Genomic DNA, 22,983 nt, shown 5'->3' with positions numbered 1-22,983 from the left:
AATGTGCCATGTGCCTTCCTTCCTTGGACCGCCTGTCTCCAAGAAGATTACTCACAAGAACTTCATCCGCTGGAAGGCTCAGGTTCTCCCAGTCATTAGGGCTAGACAGCTGGTGGGATTACTAGATGGATCCATCAAGGCGCCAGAGCCGATGGCCATTGTGGTGGCTGAAGACAAGTACAAGACCACCATCGTCAATTCAATGTATGAGCATTGGGTTGTCCAGGATCAGCAAATGGTAGGCTACCTCGTCAACTGCATGACGAAGGATGTACTGGCGCAAATCGCAGTCTCCCTACGTTGGCGGCCATATGGTCCATTACTACCACTGGTCACAAATATATGCTGTTTTGGACATACATCCAGTCCAACTTTTAAAACTTATAAAACTTTGCATAAATAGAAACTACTACCTCTTAAGATATTTACATTAGAAATATGAAAATAAAATGTGAAATTTTAAAATGTAAACTAATGGTCAAATTTGCATATTGGAGACCATGACAATATCAAAACCAACATCTTTTTGTGGACAGATGGACTATGCAACATTAATATGGAGGATTATTACATAGTCCCTCCATTCCAAATTATAAGTTGCTTTGACTTTTTTGGTACATCGAATTTGCTATGTATCTACCAAAAAAGTTAAAGCGGCTTATAATTTGGAACGGAGAGAGTAGGAATCAGCAAGTTTTACAATTTGGGAAACATGAATGTAGCAAAAGCAAACTGACCTGGAGGAGTTCCTGGCAAATATCCACTGAAAGGAAATTATTGCTGAAAAAGACTTCTGTTGTGAGGGACAACAGCATGGGTAAGACCTGATCACATGGTTTTTTATTATCTAGTCTGTGAACAATAAATTCCCCAAACATTTTGTCTTGTCTAGAGTCAAGGTTGATCTTCAAAGAATTATTCTTCACTGATTGGCATGAATGAAACAGCACAAGGATAGATAACCCCCAAAGAAATTGGAATTCACTTCTGTCCAATTTGACCATACAATGCCAAGATATAAATGTTTGTTCAAGTAAATTTTTGGGCTTATTCTCGTCAAATTCCATAGGCGCAGCATCAAGAGCTGTTGCTTGAAGAATTAATAACCAAACTTCATCAAGATACCTCTGCACCTTGGACGAGACTAATAATGACTGAATCCCATCAAGGAATGGCTTGTACTGTAAAAGAAGATATAGACGCTTTCATTGGGAAGCAATACAGCAGGAAGAAGGCGCCAGCCTCTAGTGGCTAGTTTAGGCCATAATTATCCTTTCCTATAAGTTAGGATCTGGGAGCCAGTTTGTTAGAGAGTTTGTTAGGTCCAGCCGGCCATGGGGAGATATAACCAAGGGCCGGCTGATTAGGGAGGATAAGCAGAAATAGAGCATCACGTTCGGAGCCTCCCAGGGAGGGCGAACCTGCTCTACCACTGCTGATCTCTAGGTTTAGCCATCGCAATTACCTCCAGTTCATCAATAAAGCTCTTCCAGATTACTAGCTCTATCATCTGGTATCAGAGACCTCTCGATCCTCTCGCCTGTCATGGGAGACGACCTCAAGACCACTCTGGATGCCATCCTCGCCGATCTCTCCTCCATCAAAAATGAGGTGACGACGATCAAGGGCGACCAGAGCCGTCTCAACGTAGCCGTCAACCGACTGCAATCGGACCACCACTCCGCCGCCATGCTCCGTGTCCTTGCCGCTGTGGGAGCACATGGCAGCGAGGGAGTCCGGGTTGTGGATGCGCACCGCGTGACTGAGAGGCGGCAGGAGTCCGCCCGTGAAGAGTTGGACGCGTTGAGCTTCGTCCAGACGACCCGCTCGAGGCAGGAGAGTCTAGAAACGATTGGCGTACTCCTCCACGGTTCCGGTGCGGCGGCACTCAGCGAGCTCGAACAATGGGGCGGAACGCAGGGGCGGCCCGAACCTCAGATTCAGGCGATCCTTGAAATTGGCCCATGTCGGCGCGCCCTCGTCTTCCAGAAGTTGGTCGTACCAGAGTTGCGCGATGTCGTCCAAATGGTACGCGGCCATCCGGACGCGCTCCTCCGCCATGGTACGGTGCTGTCGAAAGTACGAGTCGCACTTGTTGAGGAAGAGCAGCGGATCGGTCGTGCCGTCAAAGCGGGGAAAGTCCCACTTCTTGGGCTTGGGCGGGCGATCCAGATCGCGTGTGTCCTCCGTACGGCCGCCGACGCTGCCGTCCGACGACGACGCCGACTTTTCCTTCATGGCCGCCATCTCGGCCTTCATTGAGGACATGTCCGTGGTCATGGCCTGCAACATCTTCATCACGTCGGCCAGAGTTGGCTCGGTCATGGTTGGAGGTGGTGGCAAGGTGTACTGGGGGGAACGGCGGCTGGTGGTGGGTGGCGGCGGCGTCGGAGACAGAAGGGGAGGAGGAGGACGAGGATCGTCTGGTCTGTGATACCAGGTTGTCAAGGGCACTATGATCTAGGGTAGGCGGCCCTCGACTACGCAACTCGTAGTCTCCTGCCGTGTCTTCCAGTAGCGGAGGTTATGCCCCTCACGGCTGCCGGGCTTGAGAACTCGTGAGGGAGAGAGAGAGGTTTGGGTAATTGATCTTGCTTAACTTCTCAAGTGCTGATTACACAGGATATATAATCCTTGATGAAGAGTAAATATAGCAACTAATCTCTCCCTAATCCTTCCTTATTTCTAGGCATGCCAACAACCTATTCCTAAATTAGCCACTCGGTGAAACCTCCTGGCCGGTTGGCGCGCTCTGGGCGCGTTCCGCCGCGCGCCGGATGTCCCTGGCACGGCGCCGTCTGGTGTATGTGCGCCCGTACATGACAGAATAATAGTTGCACGAACCAACATCGCTATTCTGCACAGTTGAATATTTAGTGATTAGCATCATAAGTTTTTCTCGAACACGCAGGAGAGCTGCGTATCTTTGTATTAAGAAGAAAATTAGCATCATAAGTTTTTACAAAGTACATTGAATTGGTCAATTGAGTTAAGTTAAATTTTAAAACAGATAAAGTAATGGCGGTAAACTTATGTCCAACGAATCATGGTGATATATCTGAAAAACAGAAAGATAAGTTGCAGGTTTGACATAAGACATCCATATATGTAAACAGAACATTTCAAATGGCACATAATACTGAGTGGGCATAAGGCAAATATAAGACCTCATGAATACAGTTCACCACAAGGCAAATACACATACTTCCACTGGTCACAAACATAAGTCCATCTTGGTTAATTCTAAGAACCTTTTTTTTTATCTTTGACTATCAACAAGACAACTAAAGTTTTACAGAGATAGCTCACAAATGATTGGAATTACTAAATTCATTACAAAATATACTTTCATTATATATAGATATTGCGAGTAAAAGTATCATATGGAGGCCGTGTATATATCTTAATGAACTTGTATTTGTGACTGTAGGATACATCATATACACAAATAGAACAACATACTCAGAATCTGTCTCCTCATCAAGCATACTGAACAGATTCTCTTCAATATTCTCGTCAATCATTGCAGCCTGGTAGAGAAGATTCAGCAATATAAGATAAGCAAATTACAATTGCATAAAAAACATCTAAAAAGGAAAAAATGCAGTCAGATAAAGGATATCTGGTGCAAATGGGCTAAATGTTGTAAAGTTGAAAATTTTGTTGCAAACATTGCCTTGATTTCTTGCAAATGGTGTTCGCATATGTTGCATGAAACGATGAAAGAATGTCGCAGCAATCATAGCAGCGTCCAGTCGTCGCATCATAAGAAAACACAGTTTTCAACAAAATTTCCAGGTTTCGAACACTTAGACCATGTAAACCAGATGACCCCAACTTTAAGAATATGATGATGCAATCAGATTTGAAATTAACTTAAAAACTCAATTCTTTTTCAATACACACTAGAATTGTACATAAATTTACTGGCATCCAAAATGGTATAAATTGTTATGAAAAAAAAAGCATGTTTACTTAACTGCAGAAGAAAATTGTCTATAATTTTTACACTTAATAACACCCCATCGAACTCATAGTCATTACGAAAGATCATAAAAATAGAAATTAAGGAGATGGAACAGATATTGCTCTGAGCTTGACTTTGTAGATGTGAGCAACATATTGCTGATAGAAACAACTGCAAGGCATTTGAACTAAAAAACAATACTGAAATGAAGTATCTCGGTTTGCAGGCCTTACCGGATCCCTTTCAATCAGATGACGCAGTGTCGACACTGCTAAATACCTAAGACTTGGCTGTAGAAAAAAACATTATATAACACTGTGAGAGGGGAGATGTTAATAAGTATTTTCTCCTACTTTAAAGAGATGATATGCAGCTCTCCTGCGTATTCGAGGGGAAAAACTAGAATTAGTAAATAGCAGCAGTATCTACCTGTCTTGAGTAAAGCGTTGGGATAAGACCTTGAACATGCAAGTGCACAGGAACAGCTTGAGGAGCAAAAAGAACAAGCTGCTGGGCAAATCTAACCGATCTGCAGATTTTGTCAAATTTCATGTAAAATATTACAGAAAATGCATTCAAGATTACTTATTAATTTGGGCCTATACTAACCAGATGCTTGTTAATAACAATACAAGTTCTTTATGTCAATACTTACTCTAAAAGCGTAGCCATTTCATTTGAGGAACTTATCTCTGCAATGACAGACTGAAATTGGAAAAAATAAATAAATAAATTACACAAACCAGCTTCTTTAGAGACAAAAATAGTTGAAAGACTGCATTTCATGTCTATCAAAAACAGAGAATACTCCCTCAATTGTTAAGTGCTGGTCATTTTATTCTTGAATACGAGGGCTTAAGAATATGAAAATAACAACCTTTACTACCTAATACATACGATATATAATCCCCAAAACTACAGCCACTCAATGGCATAATGACATGTATTATCCAGTTACAATATGAGGGCTAGAATGCTAAGCGTCAGTAATCAAGTAAGCCCTTGTTTAGTTCCACCCTAACTTCCAAAAAGTTGCTACAGTACCTGTCACATCGAATATTTGCGGCCCGTGCATGGAGCATTAAATGTAGACGAAAAGAAAAACTAATTGCACAGTTTGGTGGGAAATTGCGAGACGAACGTTTTAAGCCTAATTAGTCCATGTTTGAACACTATTTGCCAAATAAAAACGAACGTGCTACAGTAGCCCCAAAATCCAAATTCCTACAACTAAACACAGCTTAAAGGTAGAAGGATCCTTTTGAAAAGTTTGTTGGGTCTTTTCTTTCTGGAATAGGGGTTAGAGTAAAAAACTTTGTTCATCGATACATGAAACACTGATATGGATAGAGGTACGGAGATGGAGCGACACGGCTACAAATATATATTTTACACCCCCCACCCCCAAAAAAAAACAGTGAAAAAAATAATATAAATATATTTAATATATCATGTCAGAACAACATAACACATTTTGGTTCAAGTTCGGAAGGCTAGAACATAGAGGGAAAAACATTCCGATTGAAAATCAGTAGCACTAGATAGCACGTCGTCAGCTTGCACACCAGATTTTGAGTTTCCACTTGTCATCTCTACGCTCTACAGCAAAACACAGGACAAGGATAAGATAAAAATCCAGAGGGAGTTCACAAGTTCAACATTGCCTAGTGGCTCCCTTTGGCTTTGGATCCTAGGGCGATGCCCACTCCCAGGGGTGAGCTCTCCAGGCGATAATGTGATCCAACAAGGGGAAGTGCGGAGCAGGAGATTAGAGGAGAGGGTCATGTTGTCAGGAACTCTGAATCATTCACTCTATCAGTTTCAGCTTCAGTTTTGTCAGGCTTTAGTATTCTGGGCAAGCAGAGAAAGTCATAGTTCAGGGCTTCGGTCGATCGACTTCACTGTTAATTTCAGATTTTAAACAGTGCTTAGTGTTCTGTTGATGACTGTGGACATGGTATTTAAGACCTGGTCTGGAGTGTATAAGGGGATCTTATAGAAGAACCAAACCCTACCCATTATCAGTACCATTAGAAACCATCCTTTGGTCACACATTTAAGCTGCTGAGCCTGATGGTGTTTTACAGTGGAAGCTTTATACGGGCCAGTGTTGCTGGGCTGGGCATTAAAATAAGGTGTTGCAGGCCCAGGATGAAGTGTCACACAGTATCAGCAGCATATCACGAATTAAATCTTTTACTTTTAAGCTGTATTTTTTTATACTTCTCCGAATACCCGTATTAGATAGTATGATGCTGTATCGCCGTATCCTGTCATATAGATACGGGTACATCAACCTTACTTGAGTATCAGTGATACATAGGTAAGAATAGTCTAACCTTGCAACGTGAAAAGAATGTACTACCAGGAGCAAGATCTGGACCAAGAACAGCAACTATTGCATTTATAAGACGACCAATTCCCTGTCGAAGATCCACATATCCATTTTCTTCCAAGAGGAGAATCTCCATAGCAAGGAAAAGTGTCCCCTGTGCAACAAGATATTAAAGCATCCATTACAAATTTGCAATCAACAATACAAGCACATGATATTGCATGCTTACCGCACATGATATTGCATGCTTACCGCACAAATAAGAAACGAAAAGTGACATCAAGAACGTAATAATAAGATAATGAGCTTTCAAATCTGTATGCTGGCAAAGCACAAAAGATATGTGCCACTTTTAGTTTCATGGAAGGATGCCTTTGATTAAGTAGGTGTCCCCCTTAGTAAAAGAATATAGAGCAACTTCCACAGATAAAAAGGGAAAAAAAATAGAGCAACAATTGATACGAAATTATGGAAAGATAAAATAGGATGACTATCTAGCTCTTTACAGGTAGGGATGGATTCGGATCGGATTCGGACAGATATGGATTCAGATACCACTATTTACCACATTTTAATTCGAATACAGATATTGTTGGATACTAATGCAAAACGGATATCTCGAATTCAGATTCGAATTCGGATACCTATTGCTTTTGAAGATAACATGTATTTTGTTTATATCGATAGTTTTGTGTATAATAAAATCATTATGGATGAAGGAATTTAATTTGTAGCTATATAATTAAATACATATAAGATATAAGAAAATAATAGATAATATATACTAATTCCTAAATTCGGATAAAAAAAATAAATCTAGAAGTATATAAATAAAATAAAATACTAATTAATATTATTAGCCATATTAAAATTAATCGAACTTTAGATTTATATGTCGTTAATAATATTTAAATTACATTAGCCATAGATAACCTTTAAATAATGGTACATATCATCTGTTATATTAAAATTATTATCATTGACATGATTAATTAGTCATAATTATAAGATTTAGATGGTTTCAAAATAATTTGTACTTCGCAGATTCGGATAATATCGGATATTTCAATTTTTTGTCGGATACAGATGTGGAATCAGATAGAGAATATTCTTCAAAAACAAATACGGATACATCCATTTAACATCCATATTTCAATCGAATACAGACACGGATATCCATATTTACGCTAAAACGGATACGGATGTTGGATCTTTCGGATATCTGGACATCCGTATCCATCCTTATTTACAGGGTAGTCACATGGGCAAGAATTTGAACAGTACCAGATCCAAAAGAGAACAAAAGAATGAACAGTATACCGCTATTGTTTCCGCACGTTTATAAATGCCAATGTATCTAGAAAACTAGTGGCTATAAAACTTATTACTCTCAAAAAAAATGTTGTAAAACTTATTTCAGGGGTACCTGAACTTGGGACACATAAGACAAGCCAGCAGCTTCAATGGTTAAAAGAAGAGCATGCAGTGACCACAACTGCAGATTGAAATTAGAGCTTTTACTCAAATGAGATAGTGAGCTCACAGTTGGGGTAACCAGAGTAGATAATGCCATTCCTCCAGCACTGCATCCACAAAAGGTACATTACTGCAACAACCTCAATGTGCCAAACATACTCCCACCACTACAATATATAAGCCTAGCAGTAAATGGTGGGATAAAACATTGTTTGTTACATCAAGGTATCAAACAAAAGAAAAACCACATTATATATCATGTGACTTGTACTCCAAGTTGTACCTTGACAATATATATGAAAGCTACCCCACATTATGGGTGTGAGGTGTTCCCCTAATTCTCAGTATGGTGCCGAAAACAAAGGTCTCCAGTTCAAATCGTGGCTAGCGCAATTAAATAAAATAAATGTTGCTCACTCCTATTCCACGTCAGGGAGCCTCCATGTGAGAGGTGGGGGGGGGGGGGGGGGGGGGGGGGGGGGGGGGGGGGGGGGTTGAAGTATAAGTGAATTGTCCATCTCTCCCCATCAGCTTAAGGCCCTGTTTGGTTGAGCTGTGGCTGTGGGAAAAAACTGCTATTGGCTGTGAGCTGTGGAAAAGCTGCTGTGGACTGTGAGCTGTAGAAAAGCTGAAAGCTGTTTGGTTAAACAAGTATAAAATATACCTTTTATCTTTATCTCTCTTGAAACAACTATGGAAGAGCTTTTTATTCCACCAATTTCGAAAAGCAGAAAGCCAAAAGCCAAAAGCAGGGTCAAACCAGCTTTCAAAAATGAACTACGGAAAAGCAGCTGCTTCTAAAAAAGCACCCTCCAAAAGCAGCCCCTTTGGTTGGGCTTTTGGCTTTTGGGGCCAAAAGCCAAAGCCAAAAGCCCAACCAAACAGGGCCTAAGCTTTTGGGTTGAATTGGTAGATGCATACAACTCAATACTTACTTTGTCAAGCTTAGAAATGAAACAACAAACTTGGTACAAATTTGTCATGTGTTAGATATACTCAACTCCATTCCCAAGAAAGTAGATTAGAATGTCAAGCCATGTCAACTCTTAAGGTGTGTTTGGTTGAGCTGTGGCTTCTGGAAAAGCTGTTGTGAGCTGTGGGATGTTGAAAAGCTGTTGTAGGTTGTGGGTTGTGGAAAAGCTGTAAGCTGTTTGGTTCAAACAAATATAAAATTTATCTCTTATCTCTATTTTCCTTGAAACAATTGTGAAACAACTCTCTATTTTCACCAATTCAAAAAACAGAAAGCCAAAAGCCAAAAGAAGGATCCAAGGTGCTTTCCAAACTGTACTACCAATACTAACCCAGGATGCAGATGTCCACCTTTGGAGGCTAGAAGCATCGGGTCGTTTTTCATCAGTCTTCTTATCGGGCCTTTTTTAACGGTTCTATTACTTTCGAGCCTTGGCATCGAGTTTGGAGATCATGGGCTCCAGCGAAATGCAAACTTTTCCTTTGGTTGGCAATAAGGAATAGGTGTTGGACGGCGGACAGACTCGCGAGGAGAGGACTTCCACATCCCAATGCATGTCCATTTTGCGACCTGGAGGAGAACATCCAGTATCTCCTGACCACCTGTGTGTTGGCACGGGATTTCTGGTACTGGATTCTATCCGCGTTGGGACTACAAGATCAAGTATCCAACTCTCATGAAATCTCCTTCGCTGATTGGTGGCGCAAAGCTACTAAGAACCTGCCGAAGGAAAAGAAGACGGGGCTAAACACGGTCATTATTCTGGGGGCATGGATCCTTTGGAAGCATCGCAATGCTTGTGTCTTCGATGGAGCTCCACCGAGGATTTCTAGCCTCATGCAGGCTTTCAAAGATGAGGAGTTGTGGTGTCTCGCAGGTGCACGAGGCCTACAGACTCTCGATCTAGGTCACGGCTTGGGCTAGTTAATTCTAGTTTGCAAGGATTTTTGGTCAGGCCTCATCCTTCTGATTTTTGTTATCAGTGCAAACCTTTTGTTTCATTCAACCCCTCATGGCTCGGCCCGGAGTGAGGTGGTGGTGTTCATGTAAAGGACCGATCCTTTTTTCCTCCCTATAATACAAAGATGCGCAGCTCTCCTGCGCATTCGAGAAAAAAAAAAGCAACTTCTGGTGTCCACCCCTTTGATTGCCTTTCGGCTTTTTGGAAGCAAAAGCAGTTTCCAAAAGCCAAACCAAAAGCACCCTTAGAGTATATTGGGATCTCCAGATATGGTAGATTAGCATCATGCAACCCCGGCTTGCCTTATCTCTAAGGGGGGCCTTTTGCCCCCTAAACAATGTACTTCTATATAATCTGCTCATGAGGCTCAGCAATACAATCATCTATTCCACCAATTCTATTCCTCGTATCACGAGTTCAAGTTCCGATCTAGGGAACAAGACAACGCTTCCGCACCACGTGACCCCGAGGAGATCGATCTCCACTGAGGGCAGCGCTCTTGTTTAGGGGCATATCCTATTGATCTGCCGCCCTCATCGTCGTTCTAGTGTGGGTCCCAGTAGCAGATCGCCTACCTCCTCGCACCACCGGCCTCCTCCATGCTGCAAGACAACGCCTCGTCCCCACACCGCTGTGGTGGCAGATAGGCTAGGGCGCGTCCCAACCATGCGCTCAGGCACCCTCTTGACAGGCCAAGGTGTGTCCCGACCATGCGCTCTAACACCCTCCTACATTGTCACAGACTGGGACTTTCCCCGCGCCATGGCCACGCAGGATCCACCGTCAACCCGCACCGCTCGGCGTCCTGGTGGGTGCGTGTCGCCTTTGTTGTTGCTTGTATCCCAGTTTGTTTTGCCCACACGGTGGGCTGTGTGTCGCCTTTGTTGTTGCTTGTATCCCTATTCGATTTACCCCATCACTGATCGGGGTTGAATCGCCGACTGCCCGTCGACCTCGCATGTATCTATTCCGACATCAACATCAACAACACCAGCCTCTGCTCCTCGCCCACGCGGCTTGGACGAGCATGCAATGACGCAATGCTGAGGGAACGCTTCCTAGTGTTGCTTCTCGGCTTCATCACCAAGGTTGTTAGGATCAGGATCCTAGATACGGATCGTAGGATCTTATCGTAGTATTGGGATAACTATGAAATTTTGTTTTTTAATTGTTTTAATACTTATATATCAGAAAAAATACATTTAGTAACTATACATAGACATTCCATAAAAAAAATAATACTAATTCCATATACCGCAAAAAATAATATTGAAGTCACTGACTGACTGACCGGTCAGTTCTGATAGCGACTTGTGCCCCACTACTTAGTTCAAGTACTACAAAGCAGGCATCAGAGAAGACTTTTTTAGTCCACCGACGTCATTCTTATCTGTTCCTTCCTTCTCGCCATCTTTTCCTTGTGTTTCTTTTCCTCTCACATCTCTCCTGATTTCATCCATGGCCTACAGTTGTAGGTCACCAGGATGTTGGCTCGGCTAGCATGTCGCACTTGTGCAGGTGTGGAGGACTCGTCGACAACTATGCTCGGCTAGCATGTCGTGCTTGTGCGGATGTGGAGGACTCGTCGCCAACTAGCACTGGAGACGCATGATATCGTAATTGTGTCGTGATTCTATCAATACTGCCCTCTATATCTCAATCCCACAACGACTCTATCCAAAAACGATCCACACACCAATTCGTGTCGCTCAACTCTAGTAGTATCGTAGAAGCATATGATCCTATGATATGTGTCATGATACTAACTACCATGTTCATCGTTTGTTCATCATTGCCACCACAAATGAGGACGCCTCCACCGACTTCTTCCATCATTGTCCCACCTCGCGCGTGCTCGATCCGATCAGCCCATTGTGCGCGATCCTCCTGGCTCCCGTGATGTTAGTCGAGTACTATGTGCATCCTCTCTAAACAATAGGGCCGATATTGCTATGTCGCCTCCTCAGGTCACAGCACCACTGCACATGATAGCCACCGAAGGAGACACGCCCTCACAGGCATGCCTCTGTCCATGATGGCACTCGCCACTGCATCTACATCATCATCCCCTGTGCATCGATGACTGGCATACCTTGCCTCCGAACGATGACTTTGGGCATGGCTCGCCTCCAAGTAGGAGCGTCTACTCCCCCCACACTGCATCACCGTCATCCAGCACAACCATAACAGCAGCGTCTACTCCCCCCACACTGCATCACCTTCGTCTAGCACAACCATATCACCAGTGTCATCGTCTATTTTAAACCTACTTCGTCTACTCCGACAACAGCAGGCTTGCCCTCACCACCTTTTACCCCCGCCGTTCTGTGCACTGCAACCATCGCCAAGGCCCTCTCTACTGTTACCTTAGATGTTGGCGTATGGTTGGGGCCCTCTACCTAGTATGACACTGGTGCGTGTCATCGGTCACGAGGTGTTCCCAAGCCTAGCAACCCCAGCGTATGCAGTATGCTTCATCCATGGCGGCTTGACTATAACAACCCTTCCTGCCTCGATTGCATTGTTGTTTTCGTCTGTCCTGCATCGACTTTGGTATCACCCCCTTCATGGCGGCTCTTTTGCGCCCATTGCTTTGATGGATAGGTTTCTGTGTTGGTTGGTCTTTGTGGGGCTGCAGCAAGGACAGCATCCTTGACTGGCTAGGACAGCATCTTAGCATCTAAGACTAGCATCTAGGACAGCATCTTAGCATCTAGGACTAGCATCAAGAACATCTAGGACAGCATCTAGGACTAGCATCTTGGCATATGCTTGGCTGGCTAACAGCCTATAAATATGTATCCCCAACCCCTTAGTTTGGTATGGCATTTGTGTGAGAAATAAACCAGAAAATTGCCCCAACTCCTAGTGTCATCCTCTCTCGATGAGAGTAAGAATTCTGCTACTACCAAGAGTAAGAATTTAGCGACTAACAACTGGTATAAGAGCCGTACTATCCTGGAGCCTGAGCATCTCCTGCTCATCTCTTTTCCCAGCCGCCCAACAGCCGTGCATTGCCTCCCTCCCCAGCAGCGGCGGCAGCGGATGCAGCGCGTGCGGCGGCAGCAGAGGTCGAGGCTCTGCGCGGCAGCATCAGCAGCTCTGTTTCTGCTGACGACAGCACCGACGCGGACCTCGAGCGGCTGAGGAGGGAGGCAGTGCGAGCGCGGGAGGCGCAGTGGGCAGCCGCGCACGCCCACTGATGGATAAGTCATGTGTGGCTGGTCTTTGTGGGGCTGTTGTTGCTCACATGGTCCTTGTGGCTGTTTTCTGTTTTTTAGGACAGCATCTTAGACTAGAGGACAGCATCTTAGAGGACAGCATCTTAGACTAGAGGACAGCATCTTAGCTAGGACAGCATATTAGCATCTTAGACTAGCATCTTAGACTAGCATCTTGGCATATGCTTGGCTGGCTAGCAGCCTATAAATATGTAACCCCAACCCCTCAGGTTGGTATGGCATTTGTGTGAGCTTGTGCGAGAAATAGACAAGAAAATTGCACCAACTCCTAGTGTCATCCTCTCTCGATGAGAGTAAAAATTCTCCTACTACCAAGAGTAAGAATTCAGCGACTAACAAGTGGTATCAGAGCCGTAGTATCCTGTAGCCTGAGCATCTCCTGCTCATCCCCTTGCCCAGCCTCGCAACAGCCCCAGCTGAGAGTAGCAGCAGCTCCGGCCGCTCCTGTTCACTCCTCTCCCAGCTCGTCTGAAGCAGCCCTCTCCCCACGCAGCAACCCCCCGGTAGCGCGTCATGTCCGCAGGGCAGTCTCAGCGCTCGGTCGCCTCGAGCACGCGGCGTCGGCAGGAGGCCGAACTTGCCGCAGCAGAGGAACGCGAGCGAGCGGCGGCAGAGACCGCTGCGGCGGCGGCAAGGGCGTCGAGGTTGGCAGCGGCGGAGCTGGCAGCAGCCAGAGCGGAGGCGGACGCGGCGGCGGCGGCGAATGCAGCGCGTGCGGCGGCGGCGGAGGTCGAGGCTCTGCGCGGCAGCATCGGCAGCTCCATTTCCGCTGACGACACCGCCGACGCAGACCTCGAGCTGCTAGAGAGGGAGGCAGCGCGAGCGCGGGCGGCGCAGTGGGCAGCCGCGCACGTCCACGAGCGTGGCGGCAGCCCAGACAGGCGCGGACGCGCTGGCGGCGCTCCTGGAGGAGGCGCGCACGGCGGTGGCGCTCCTGGGGCAGCCGCACACGCCCACGAGCGCGGCGGCAGCCCAGACAGGCGCGGACGCGCCGGTGGCGCTCCTGGAGGAGGCGCGCACGGCAACGGTGGCGGACGGGTCGATGGAGAGCGCGGCCTTCATAGGCAGCGTGGTTCTCTCTCCCCGGATCGGTACCGACGGGTCGATGGAGAGCGCGGCCTTCACAGGCAGCGTGGCTCTCTCTCCCCGAATCGGTACCGTGGTTACCACGGGCTCCAGGCTGTTGTCAGGGACGTCGGTCCCGGCGGTGGGTGGCCTACCCTCACCAAGACCAACTACGTCGAGTGGGCTGCGGTGATGAGGGTAAAGCTCCAGGTGCGGCACATGTGGGAGGCAGTCCGGTATGGCGACGTCGACTACGACCTAGATCGACGGGCGCTGGATGCTCTCATCGCTGCAGTCCCGCCCGAGATGCAGTTCTCGCTTACCAGCAAGCGGACTGCCAAGGAGGCTTGGGACGCCATCGCTGCGGCACGCATCGGCAGCGACCGCGCCCGCAAGTCCACGCTGCAGGCACTTCGCAAGGAGTGGGAGAACCTGGCCTTCAAGCCAGGTGAGGACGTTGATGACTTTGCTCTCCGTCTCAACACTCTGTTGCAGAAGATGGTGCAGTTCGGCGACGACACCTACGGCGAGGAGAGAGCTGTCGAAAAGCTCTTCCGCTGCGTCCCCGAGAAGTACAAGAGATGGCTCACTCGATCGAGTCGCTGCTGGATCTCTCCACGATGTCGATCGAGGAGGCGATAGGTCGCATCAAGGTCGTCGACAGTGATGAGCCACAGTCCCTCTCGGGGCCCATCACCACTGGCGGGAAGCTCCTTCTCACTCGGGAGCAGTGGCTTGCCAGCCAGGGTGACCGGAGGAAGGGGGAGCCTTCTTCCGCGACAGGCGGCCGCAAGCGTGGCAAGCCGCGTAAGGCGCGCAGAGACGCCCAGGCCGGGGCGCGAGGACGTGCCGAGGGTGATGCCCGCGGAGGCGCCCAGGGCGGCGCCGCCGGCAGGCACAAGCCGGCACGAGACGACACCTGCCGCAACTACGGCCAGCTTGGCCATTGGGCCAAGGACTGTCGACAGCCACGACGCGGCCAGGCCCACGTCGCACAGGCGGAGGAAGAGCCGGCTCTGTTCATGGCACATGCCAGCATCGAGCTACCTCCAGCGGCACCGGCCGCAGCGGCTCTCCTCCACCTCGACGAGCCAAAAGCACACGCCCTCCTCGGCGACAGCTCCGGCAACGACAAGACTGACGGGTGGTGCCTCGACACCGGCGCCACCCATCACATGACCGGTCGACGGGAGTTCTTCACCGAGCTTGACTCTAGCGTTCGAGGCTCCGTCAAGTTTGGGGATGCCTCCGGCGTGGAGATCAAGGGCGTCGGCTCCGTCATCTTCACCACCGTGTCTGGTGAGCACAGGCTGCTCACCGGAGTCTACTACATCCCCGCGTTGAGGAACTCCATCATCAGCTTGGGACAGCTGGATGAGAACGGTTCGCGCGTGGTGGTTGAGGACGGAGTCATGAGGATTTGGGATCGTCGTCGTCGCCTTCTTGCCAAGGTATCCAGAAGCGCAAATCGACTCTACGTTCTTAACGTGCAGGTGGCACAACCCCTCTGTCTCGCTGCTCGTCGGGACGACGAGGCGTGGCAGTGGCACGAGCGTTTCGGGCACCTTCACTTTGAGGCCCTGAAGCGGCTCAGTGCCACGGAGATGGTGCGAGGCCTGCCGTGCCTCGACCATGTGGAGCAGCTCTCCGACGTCTGCGTGTTGACGAAGCAGAGACGACTCCCCTTTCCCCAGCGGGCGAGCTTTCGAGCCAAGGAGAGGCTCGAGCTTGTGCACGGGGACTTGTGTGGCCCGGTGATACCGGCCACACCGGGAGGACGACGCTACTTCCTGCTGCTCGTCGACGACCTCTCCCGCTACATGTGGGTGATGGTCCTCGGCAGCAAGAGAGAGGCTGCGGACGCCATCAGGCGCGCGCAGGCTGCTGCGGAGGCGGAGTGCGGCCGCAAGCTGCGCGTGCTGCGCACCGACAACGGCGGCGAATTCACGACGGCTGAATTCGCGTCGTACTGCGCTGACGAGGGCATTCAGCGCCACTACTCCGCGCCGTACAGCCCGCAGCAGAACGGCGTCGTCGAGCGGCGCAACCAGACGACTGTGGGGATGGCTCGGGCCCTCCTCAAGCAGAGGGGGATGCCGGCTATCTTCTGGGGAGAGGCGGTGGTGACGGCCGTCTACATCCTCAACCGCTCGCCTACCAAGGCGCTCGACGGCAGGACGCCGTACGAGGCTTGGCATGGGCGCAAGCCGGCGGTCTCCCACTTGCGGGTCTTCGGCTGCCTCGCATTCGCCAAGGAGCTTGGCCACATCAGCAAGCTCGACGACAGGAGCACTCCGGGAGTGTTCATCGGCTACGCGGAGGGCTCGAAGGCCTACCGCATCCTCGACCCGAAGACACAGCGTGTGCGCACGGCGCGCGACGTTGTGTTCGACGAAGGGCGAGGATGGGCGTGGGACAAGGCAGTGGACGACGGCTCAGCTCCGACGTACGACGACTTCACTATCGAGTACGTCCACTTCGAGGGAGCTGGGGGAGTAGGCAGTTCTTCTTCGGCGAGCGCGTCTACCCCAGTCTCCGAGCCTCCACCGACCCCGACACCTGCTACTCCGACAGCACCACGCTCTCCAGCCAGGACCTCGGCTGCGATGAGCTCTTCGCCGGCTCCACCACAGCCGGCAGCGCCACGCACTCCAGCACCGACAGGCACCACTCCGGGCACGTCTACACCACCAGCTCGTGTCGAGCACGACCCGGTTGAGCTCGCTACTCCGCTCTCTCACGACAAGGAGCGCGTCGACGCGTACCACGACGGTGAGCCGTTGCGGTACCGTACGGTGGAGAACCTTCTCGGCGACCAGCCGGTGCCGGGACCGGTGCCTCACGACCTGGAGGCGCAGTTGCACCTTGCGTGTGACGACGGCGAGCCTCGGTCGTTTGCAGAGGCCGAGAGACACGCGGCATGGCGCGCCGCGATGCAGTTGGAGATGGATGCGGTTGAGAAGAACCGCACCTGGGAGCTTGCTGACCTTCCTCGTGGTCACCGCGCGATCACCCTTAAGTGGGTGTACAAGTTGAAGAGGGATGAAGCCGGCGCCATCGTCAAGCACAAGGCTCGCTTGGTGGCACGAGGTTTCGTGCAGCAGGAGGGGGTCGACTTCGAAGACGCTTTTGCTCCCGTGGCACGGATGGAGTCCGTGCGACTCCTCCTTGCGCTAGCTGCCCAGGAGGGCTGGCGTGTTCACCACATGGACGTCAAGTCGGCGTTCCTTAACGGCGACTTGAAGGAGGAGGTCTACGTGCACCAGCCGCCGGGATTTGCGATCCCCGGCAAGGAGGGCAAGGTGCTCCGCCTGCGCAAGGCCCTCTATGGCTTGCGGCAGGCACCGAGGGCGTGGAATGCCAAGTTAGATTCCACGCTAAAGGGGATGGGCTTCGAGCAAAGCCCGCACGAAGCGGCCATCTACCGACGGGGCAATGGAGGAAATGCCCTGCTGGTGGGTGTCTACGTCGACGACTTGGTGATCACCGGCACCAAGGATGCGGAGGTGGCGGCATTCAAGGAAGAGATGAAGGCCACCTTCCAGATGAGTGACCTGGGGCCTCTCTCCTTCTACCTGGGAATCGAGGTGCACCAGGATGACTCCGGGATCACGCTTCGACAGACCGCCTACGCCAAGCGCGTCGTTGAGCTAGCTGGGCTCACCGACTGCAACCCAGCTCTCACTCCGATGGAGGAGAGGCTGAAGCTGAGCCACGACAGCACGATGGAGGAGGTGGACGCTACCCAGTACCGGCGCCTTGTGGGGAGCCTTCGCTACCTCGCCCACACACGGCCGGACTTGGCATTCTCCGTCGGCTACGTTAGTCGGTTCATGCAGCGACCGACGACGGAGCACCAGCAGGCTGTGAAGAGGATCATCCGCTACGTTGCGGGACTCTCGACCACGGCCTCTACTACCCGAGGTGTCCTGGGGCGGCACACTTCGTCGGGTACAGCGACAGCGACCACGCCGGCGACATCGACACCAGCAAGAGCACGAGCGGGATCCTCTTCTTCCTCGGCAAGTGCCTCGTTAGCTGGCAGTCGGTCAAGCAGCAGGTGGTGGCCCTGTCCAGCTGCGAGGCCGAGTACATAGCGGCCTCCACCGCTTCGACTCAGGCGCTCTGGCTCGCTCGACTGCTTGGTGATCTCCTCGGCAGAGACACTAGAGCGGTGGAGCTCAGGGTGGACAGCAAGTCCGCTCTGGCCCTGGCAAAGAACCCCGTGTTCCACGAACGCAGCAAGCACATCCGGGTGAGGTACCACTTCATCCGAGGCTGTTTGGAGGAAGGGAGCATCAAGGCGAACTACATCAACACCAAGGACCAGCTTGCGGACCTGCTCACTAAGCCCCTTGGGAGGATCAAGTTCCTTGAGCTCTGCTCCAGGACCGGGATGGTTCAACTCTCCCACAAGACGACGCACAAGACTTAGGGGGAGAATGATGGATAAGTCATGTGTGGCTGGTCTTTGTGGGGCTGTTGTTGCTCACATGGTCCTTGTGGCTGTTTTTCTGTTTTTAGGACAGCATCTTAGACTAGAGGACAGCATCTTACCGTCTGTTTGGTTGGAGTGCTGGAGCCAACCCGAATGGGTTCGACCCATTTTCTGGTTGTTTGGATGGAGGTTTGGGATGGGTTGGGTTCGACCCCAGGAGAATATTCCTCCAATATGTGGGTTCGATTGCTCCGTCGAAATCTGGCGGACGGAGCCGCTCCGCTCGGGTTGAGAACCCCAAACCTTATCCCTTCACCTCCCCTCCACTCGACCACTCCATCAGACCACCGCCGCCCAGCGCCGAGCCCCGCATCTCCGCCAGGGTTGCGCAGCGCCGGCCTCGCCCAGCGCCGGCCCCGCCTGGTCCGCCGCGCCGGCCCTGCCTGGTCCGCCGCGCCGACCCTACCTGGTCCGCCGCGCCCGAGGAGCCGCCCCGCTGCGCCCGAGGAGCCGCCCCGCCCGCCTCCAGGTCCGCCCGAGGAGCCGCCCGCCCGCCGGCCTCTGCCCTGGACCGGCGCCGCCCTCTGCCCCGGACCGGCCCTCTGCCCCGGACCGGCGCCGCCCTCTGCCCCGGACCGGCTCCGCATCTCCGCTAGGGTCGCGCCGCCCTCTGCGTCGCCCCGCCATCTGCCCCGGACCGGCGCCAGGTCGGCCCTCTGCCCCGGATCCCTGCAGGTGAGTACTAGTTTAGTCTTGTTCTGTTGTTACTTTTTCATAGCGATTTCATAGCGATTTCATTGATGCGATTGATGAAATGCCGAGAGGTTTCAGGGCGCTGCCCTGAAACCCGCGAGGGGGCGTCCCCCCCCTCGACCCCCCGCCGTTTGCTCGTCGAGGCAGAGGAGGAGCCGGCTCTGTTCATGGCACATGCCAGCATCGAGCTACCTCCAGCGGCACCGGCCGCAGCGGCTCTCCTCCACCTCGACGAGCCAAAAGCACACGCCCTCCTCGGCGACAGCTCCGGCAACGACAAGACTGACGGGTGGTGCCTCGACACCGGCGCCACCCATCACATGACCGGTCGACGGGAGTTCTTCACCGAGCTTGACTCTAGCGTCCGAGGCTCCGTCAAGTTTGGGGATGCCTCCGGCGTGGAGATCAAGGGCGTCGGCTCCGTCATCTTCACCGCCGTGTCTGGTGAGCACAGGCTGCTCACCGGAGTCTACTACATCCCCGCGTTGAGGAACTCCATCATCAGCTTGGGACAGCTGGATGAGAACGGTTCGCGCGTGGTGGTTGAGGATGGAGTCATGAGGATTTGGGATCGCCGTCGCCGCCTTCTTGCCAAGGTATCCAGAAGCGCAAATCGAGTCTATGTCCTTAACGTGCAGGTGGCACAACCCCTCTGTCTCGCTGCTCGTCGGGGTGACGAGGCGTGGCAGTGGCACGAGCGCTAGCTGCCCAGGAGGGCTGGCGTGTTCATCACATGGACGTCAAGTCGGCGTTCCTTAACGGCGACTTGAAGGAGGAGGTCTACGTGCACCAGTCGCCGGGATTTGTGATCCCCGGCAAGGAGGGCAAGGTGCTCCGCCTGCGCAAGGCCCTCTATGGCTTGCGGCAGGCACCGAGGGCATGGAATGCCAAGTTGGATTCCATGCTAAAGGGGGTGGGCTTCGAGCAAAGCCCACACGAGGCGGCCATCTACCGACGGAGCAGTGGAGGAAATGATGTGCTGGTGGGTGTCGACGTCGACGACTTGGTGATCATCGGCACCAAGGATGCGGAGGTGGCGGCATTCAAGGAAGAGATGAAGGCCACTTTCCAGATGAGTAACCTGGGGCCTCTCTCCTTCTACCTGGGAATCGAGGTGCACCAGGATGACTCCGGGATCACGCTTCGACAGACCGCATACGCCAAGCGCGTCGTTGAGCTAGCTGGGCTCACCGACAACAACTCAGCTCTCACTCTGATGGAGGAGGCTGAAGCTGAGCCGTGACAGCACGACGGAGGAGGTGGACGCTACGCAGTACCGGCGTCTTATGGGGAGCCTTCGCTACCTCGCCCACACACGGCCAGACTTGACATTCTCCGTCGGCTACGTTAGTCGGTTCATGCAGCGACCGACGACGGAGCACCAGCAGGCTGTGAAGAGGATCATCCACTACGTTGCGGGGACTCGAGACCATGGAGGAGACCCTGGGGCGGCACACTTCGTCGGGTACAGCGACAGCGACCACGCCGGCGACATCGACACTAGCAAGAGCACGAGCGGGATCCTCTTCTTCCTCCTCGGCAAGTGCCTCGTTAGCTGGCAGCAGGTGGTGGCCCTGTCTAGCTGCGAGGCCGAGTACATAGCGGCCTCCACCGCTTCGACTCAGGCGCTCTGGCTCGCTCGACTGCTTGGTGATCTCCTCGGCAGAGACACTAAAGCGGTGGAGCTCAGGATGGATGGCAAGTCCGCTCTGGCCCTAGCAAAGAACCCCGTTTTCCATGAACAGAGTAAGCACATCCGGGTGAGGTACCACTTCATCCGAGGCTGTTTGGAGGAAGGGAGCATCAAGGCGAGCTACATCAACACCAAGGACCAGCTTACGGACCTGCTTACCAAGCCTCTTGGGAGGATCAAGTTCCTTGAGCTCTGCTCCAGGACCGGGATGGTTCAACTTTCCCACAAGACGACGCATAAGACTTAGGGGAAAAATGATGGATAAGTCTCTGTGTTGGCTGGTCTTTGTGGGACTGCAGCAAGGACAGCATCCTTGACTGGCTAGGACAGCATCTTAGCATCTAGGACTAGCATCTAGGACAGTATCTAGGACAACATCTTAGCATCTAGGACTAGCATCTAGGACAGCATCTTAGCATCTAGGACTAGCATCTTGGCATATGCTTGGCTGGCTAGCAGCCTATAAATATGTGTCCCCAACCCCTCAGGTTGGCACTATAAATATGTGTCCCCAACCCCTCAGGTTGGCATTGCATTTGTGTGAGAAATAAACCAGAAAATTACCCCAACTCCTAGTGTCATCCTCTCTCGATGAGAGTAAGAATTCTGCTACTACCAAGAGTAAGAATTCAGCGACTAACATGCTTCATGTGTGACAACCTTGACATTGGCTACGTCGACCACGGCTACTCGGCCTCGCCTCTTCTCCAGTCTCACAGTATGCACCTCCAGTTGTGACTGCCGCACGCGCGCGCGGGTTTGGGTTGGGGGGGCAGGTAGAGTATATTGGGATACCTCCAGAGATCATGTATTCCCTCCCGCCTTGTCTTATCTCGAAGGAAGGCTTCTTGCCCCCCAAGCAATGTACTCGTATATAATTTGCTCACGAGGCCCAGGAATACAATCATCTATTCCTCCTATATGAACAGTAGGACACAATTCTCAAAGTCAACAATGAATTATAAAACTGAAACAAATGGGCACGAATACACCCAACCCGATGGAGATTATTAACTGGTATTTTGAGATTCAGAATTAATACAAAGAAATATCTTTAGATACGAAACTTACCTTCGATGGATGCAACCCAGTGAAAATGCAACCGAAGCTGTATAGCCCAGATCTGTTGCTGTTACCAGCTCTCCAAGAAGAGAGTGAGCCTAGCAAACGAAAAATTACTTCCATCACTAGCAAGAAGAAACTGGGAACTCTATCAGGGGAGAAAACAAATGTAAAATCTGATCCAGATAAAGTATGAGGAATAATTGTATTGACATATAAAGCGTGTAAATTACACAAGCAAAAACATACAAGGTTTGCTCAAATTAATAAATTGAGACAAGAAAGAATTTAGTGCTAGAAAACTAGATTACAATCTCGAGAATTTCTACTCTATAGAACATGCTAGAAAACAGAATTATAGTTTTGAGAATTTTTCACTCTACAGAACATGCACTGGTATAAAATTGCGCATAACAATGTAAATTTTAAACTTCCTTTAGTTTACTGCATGTTATAGGCCATAGTTTTAAGAAGCAGAGAAAAGCGGAGGTTTAATCAGGAAACAGAAAACACACAGCCAGCACTTAGAGTCTGGTTTCTGTGTGGACCACCCCTACATTTGAACCATTTCGACCAGACTGAACTGCCCAGTTTCATGTAAAGCCGGTATCAGGGATAGATGCCAGGATTTGAACATTTGGTGTGTGTGTTGGTGGGGTGGGGGGTGCGAGGGGGGGGGGGTCAAGTCGAGAAAAGAAAATGAATTCATTACATGCACTGTCAACAAAATATATAAATTAGACATCGAAACAGCACTCAAAACATGAACTCAAACACTATGGATGAAAAGTACTTGACAAAATCACTTGTTGAGAATTGAGATAGTAGTAATCAGCAATCAAACTAGAAAACAGGCAAACAGAACATGGTTTTTTTTATGGAATCTTCAATCTTGACAACAAAATTCAAAAGTAAAAGATCAATGTTGTGTATCGTACCAGAGAGATGGATATGTAAGGGAATTAAATGTTAACACTGAAAATAATCTCAAAAAATATGAAAACAAAATAAAGGAGCA

At 50.4% G+C, this 22,983-nt stretch overlaps 1 protein-coding gene across 5 annotated transcripts in view; it reads right to left on the bottom strand.

The window, feature by feature from the left end:
- Positions 1-2,355: 2,355 nt before the first annotated feature.
- The window catches only part of LOC136523089 (protein SWEETIE-like), a 43,004-nt gene continuing 22,376 nt past the window's right edge, over positions 2,356-22,983 (bottom strand). For 2 of the 5 annotated variants that reach the window (XM_066516865.1, XM_066516867.1), the window contains exons 24-31: positions 21,975-22,063; positions 7,729-7,885; positions 6,307-6,456; positions 4,623-4,672; positions 4,397-4,496; positions 4,201-4,257; positions 3,463-3,530; positions 2,356-2,857 (exon numbers count right to left, since the gene is read on the bottom strand). In XM_066516865.1, the coding sequence (XP_066372962.1) occupies positions 2,686-2,857; positions 3,463-3,530; positions 4,201-4,257; positions 4,397-4,496; positions 4,623-4,672; positions 6,307-6,456; positions 7,729-7,885; positions 21,975-22,063 (843 nt within the window). In that variant the 3' untranslated portion in view covers positions 2,356-2,685. Of the gene's footprint in view, positions 2,858-3,462; positions 3,531-4,200; positions 4,258-4,396; positions 4,497-4,622; positions 4,673-6,306; positions 6,457-7,728; positions 7,886-21,692; positions 21,821-21,974; positions 22,064-22,983 lie in introns of those variants that run through there. The other 3 variants (XM_066516866.1, XR_010776093.1, XM_066516869.1) reach the window with 3 other exon arrangements.

This window comes from Miscanthus floridulus, chromosome 18, assembly GCF_019320115.1.
Source record: "Miscanthus floridulus cultivar M001 chromosome 18, ASM1932011v1, whole genome shotgun sequence".
Taxonomy (NCBI): Eukaryota; Viridiplantae; Streptophyta; class Magnoliopsida; order Poales; family Poaceae; genus Miscanthus; species Miscanthus floridulus.
This window is presented reverse-complemented; position numbering and strand designations above follow the sequence as displayed.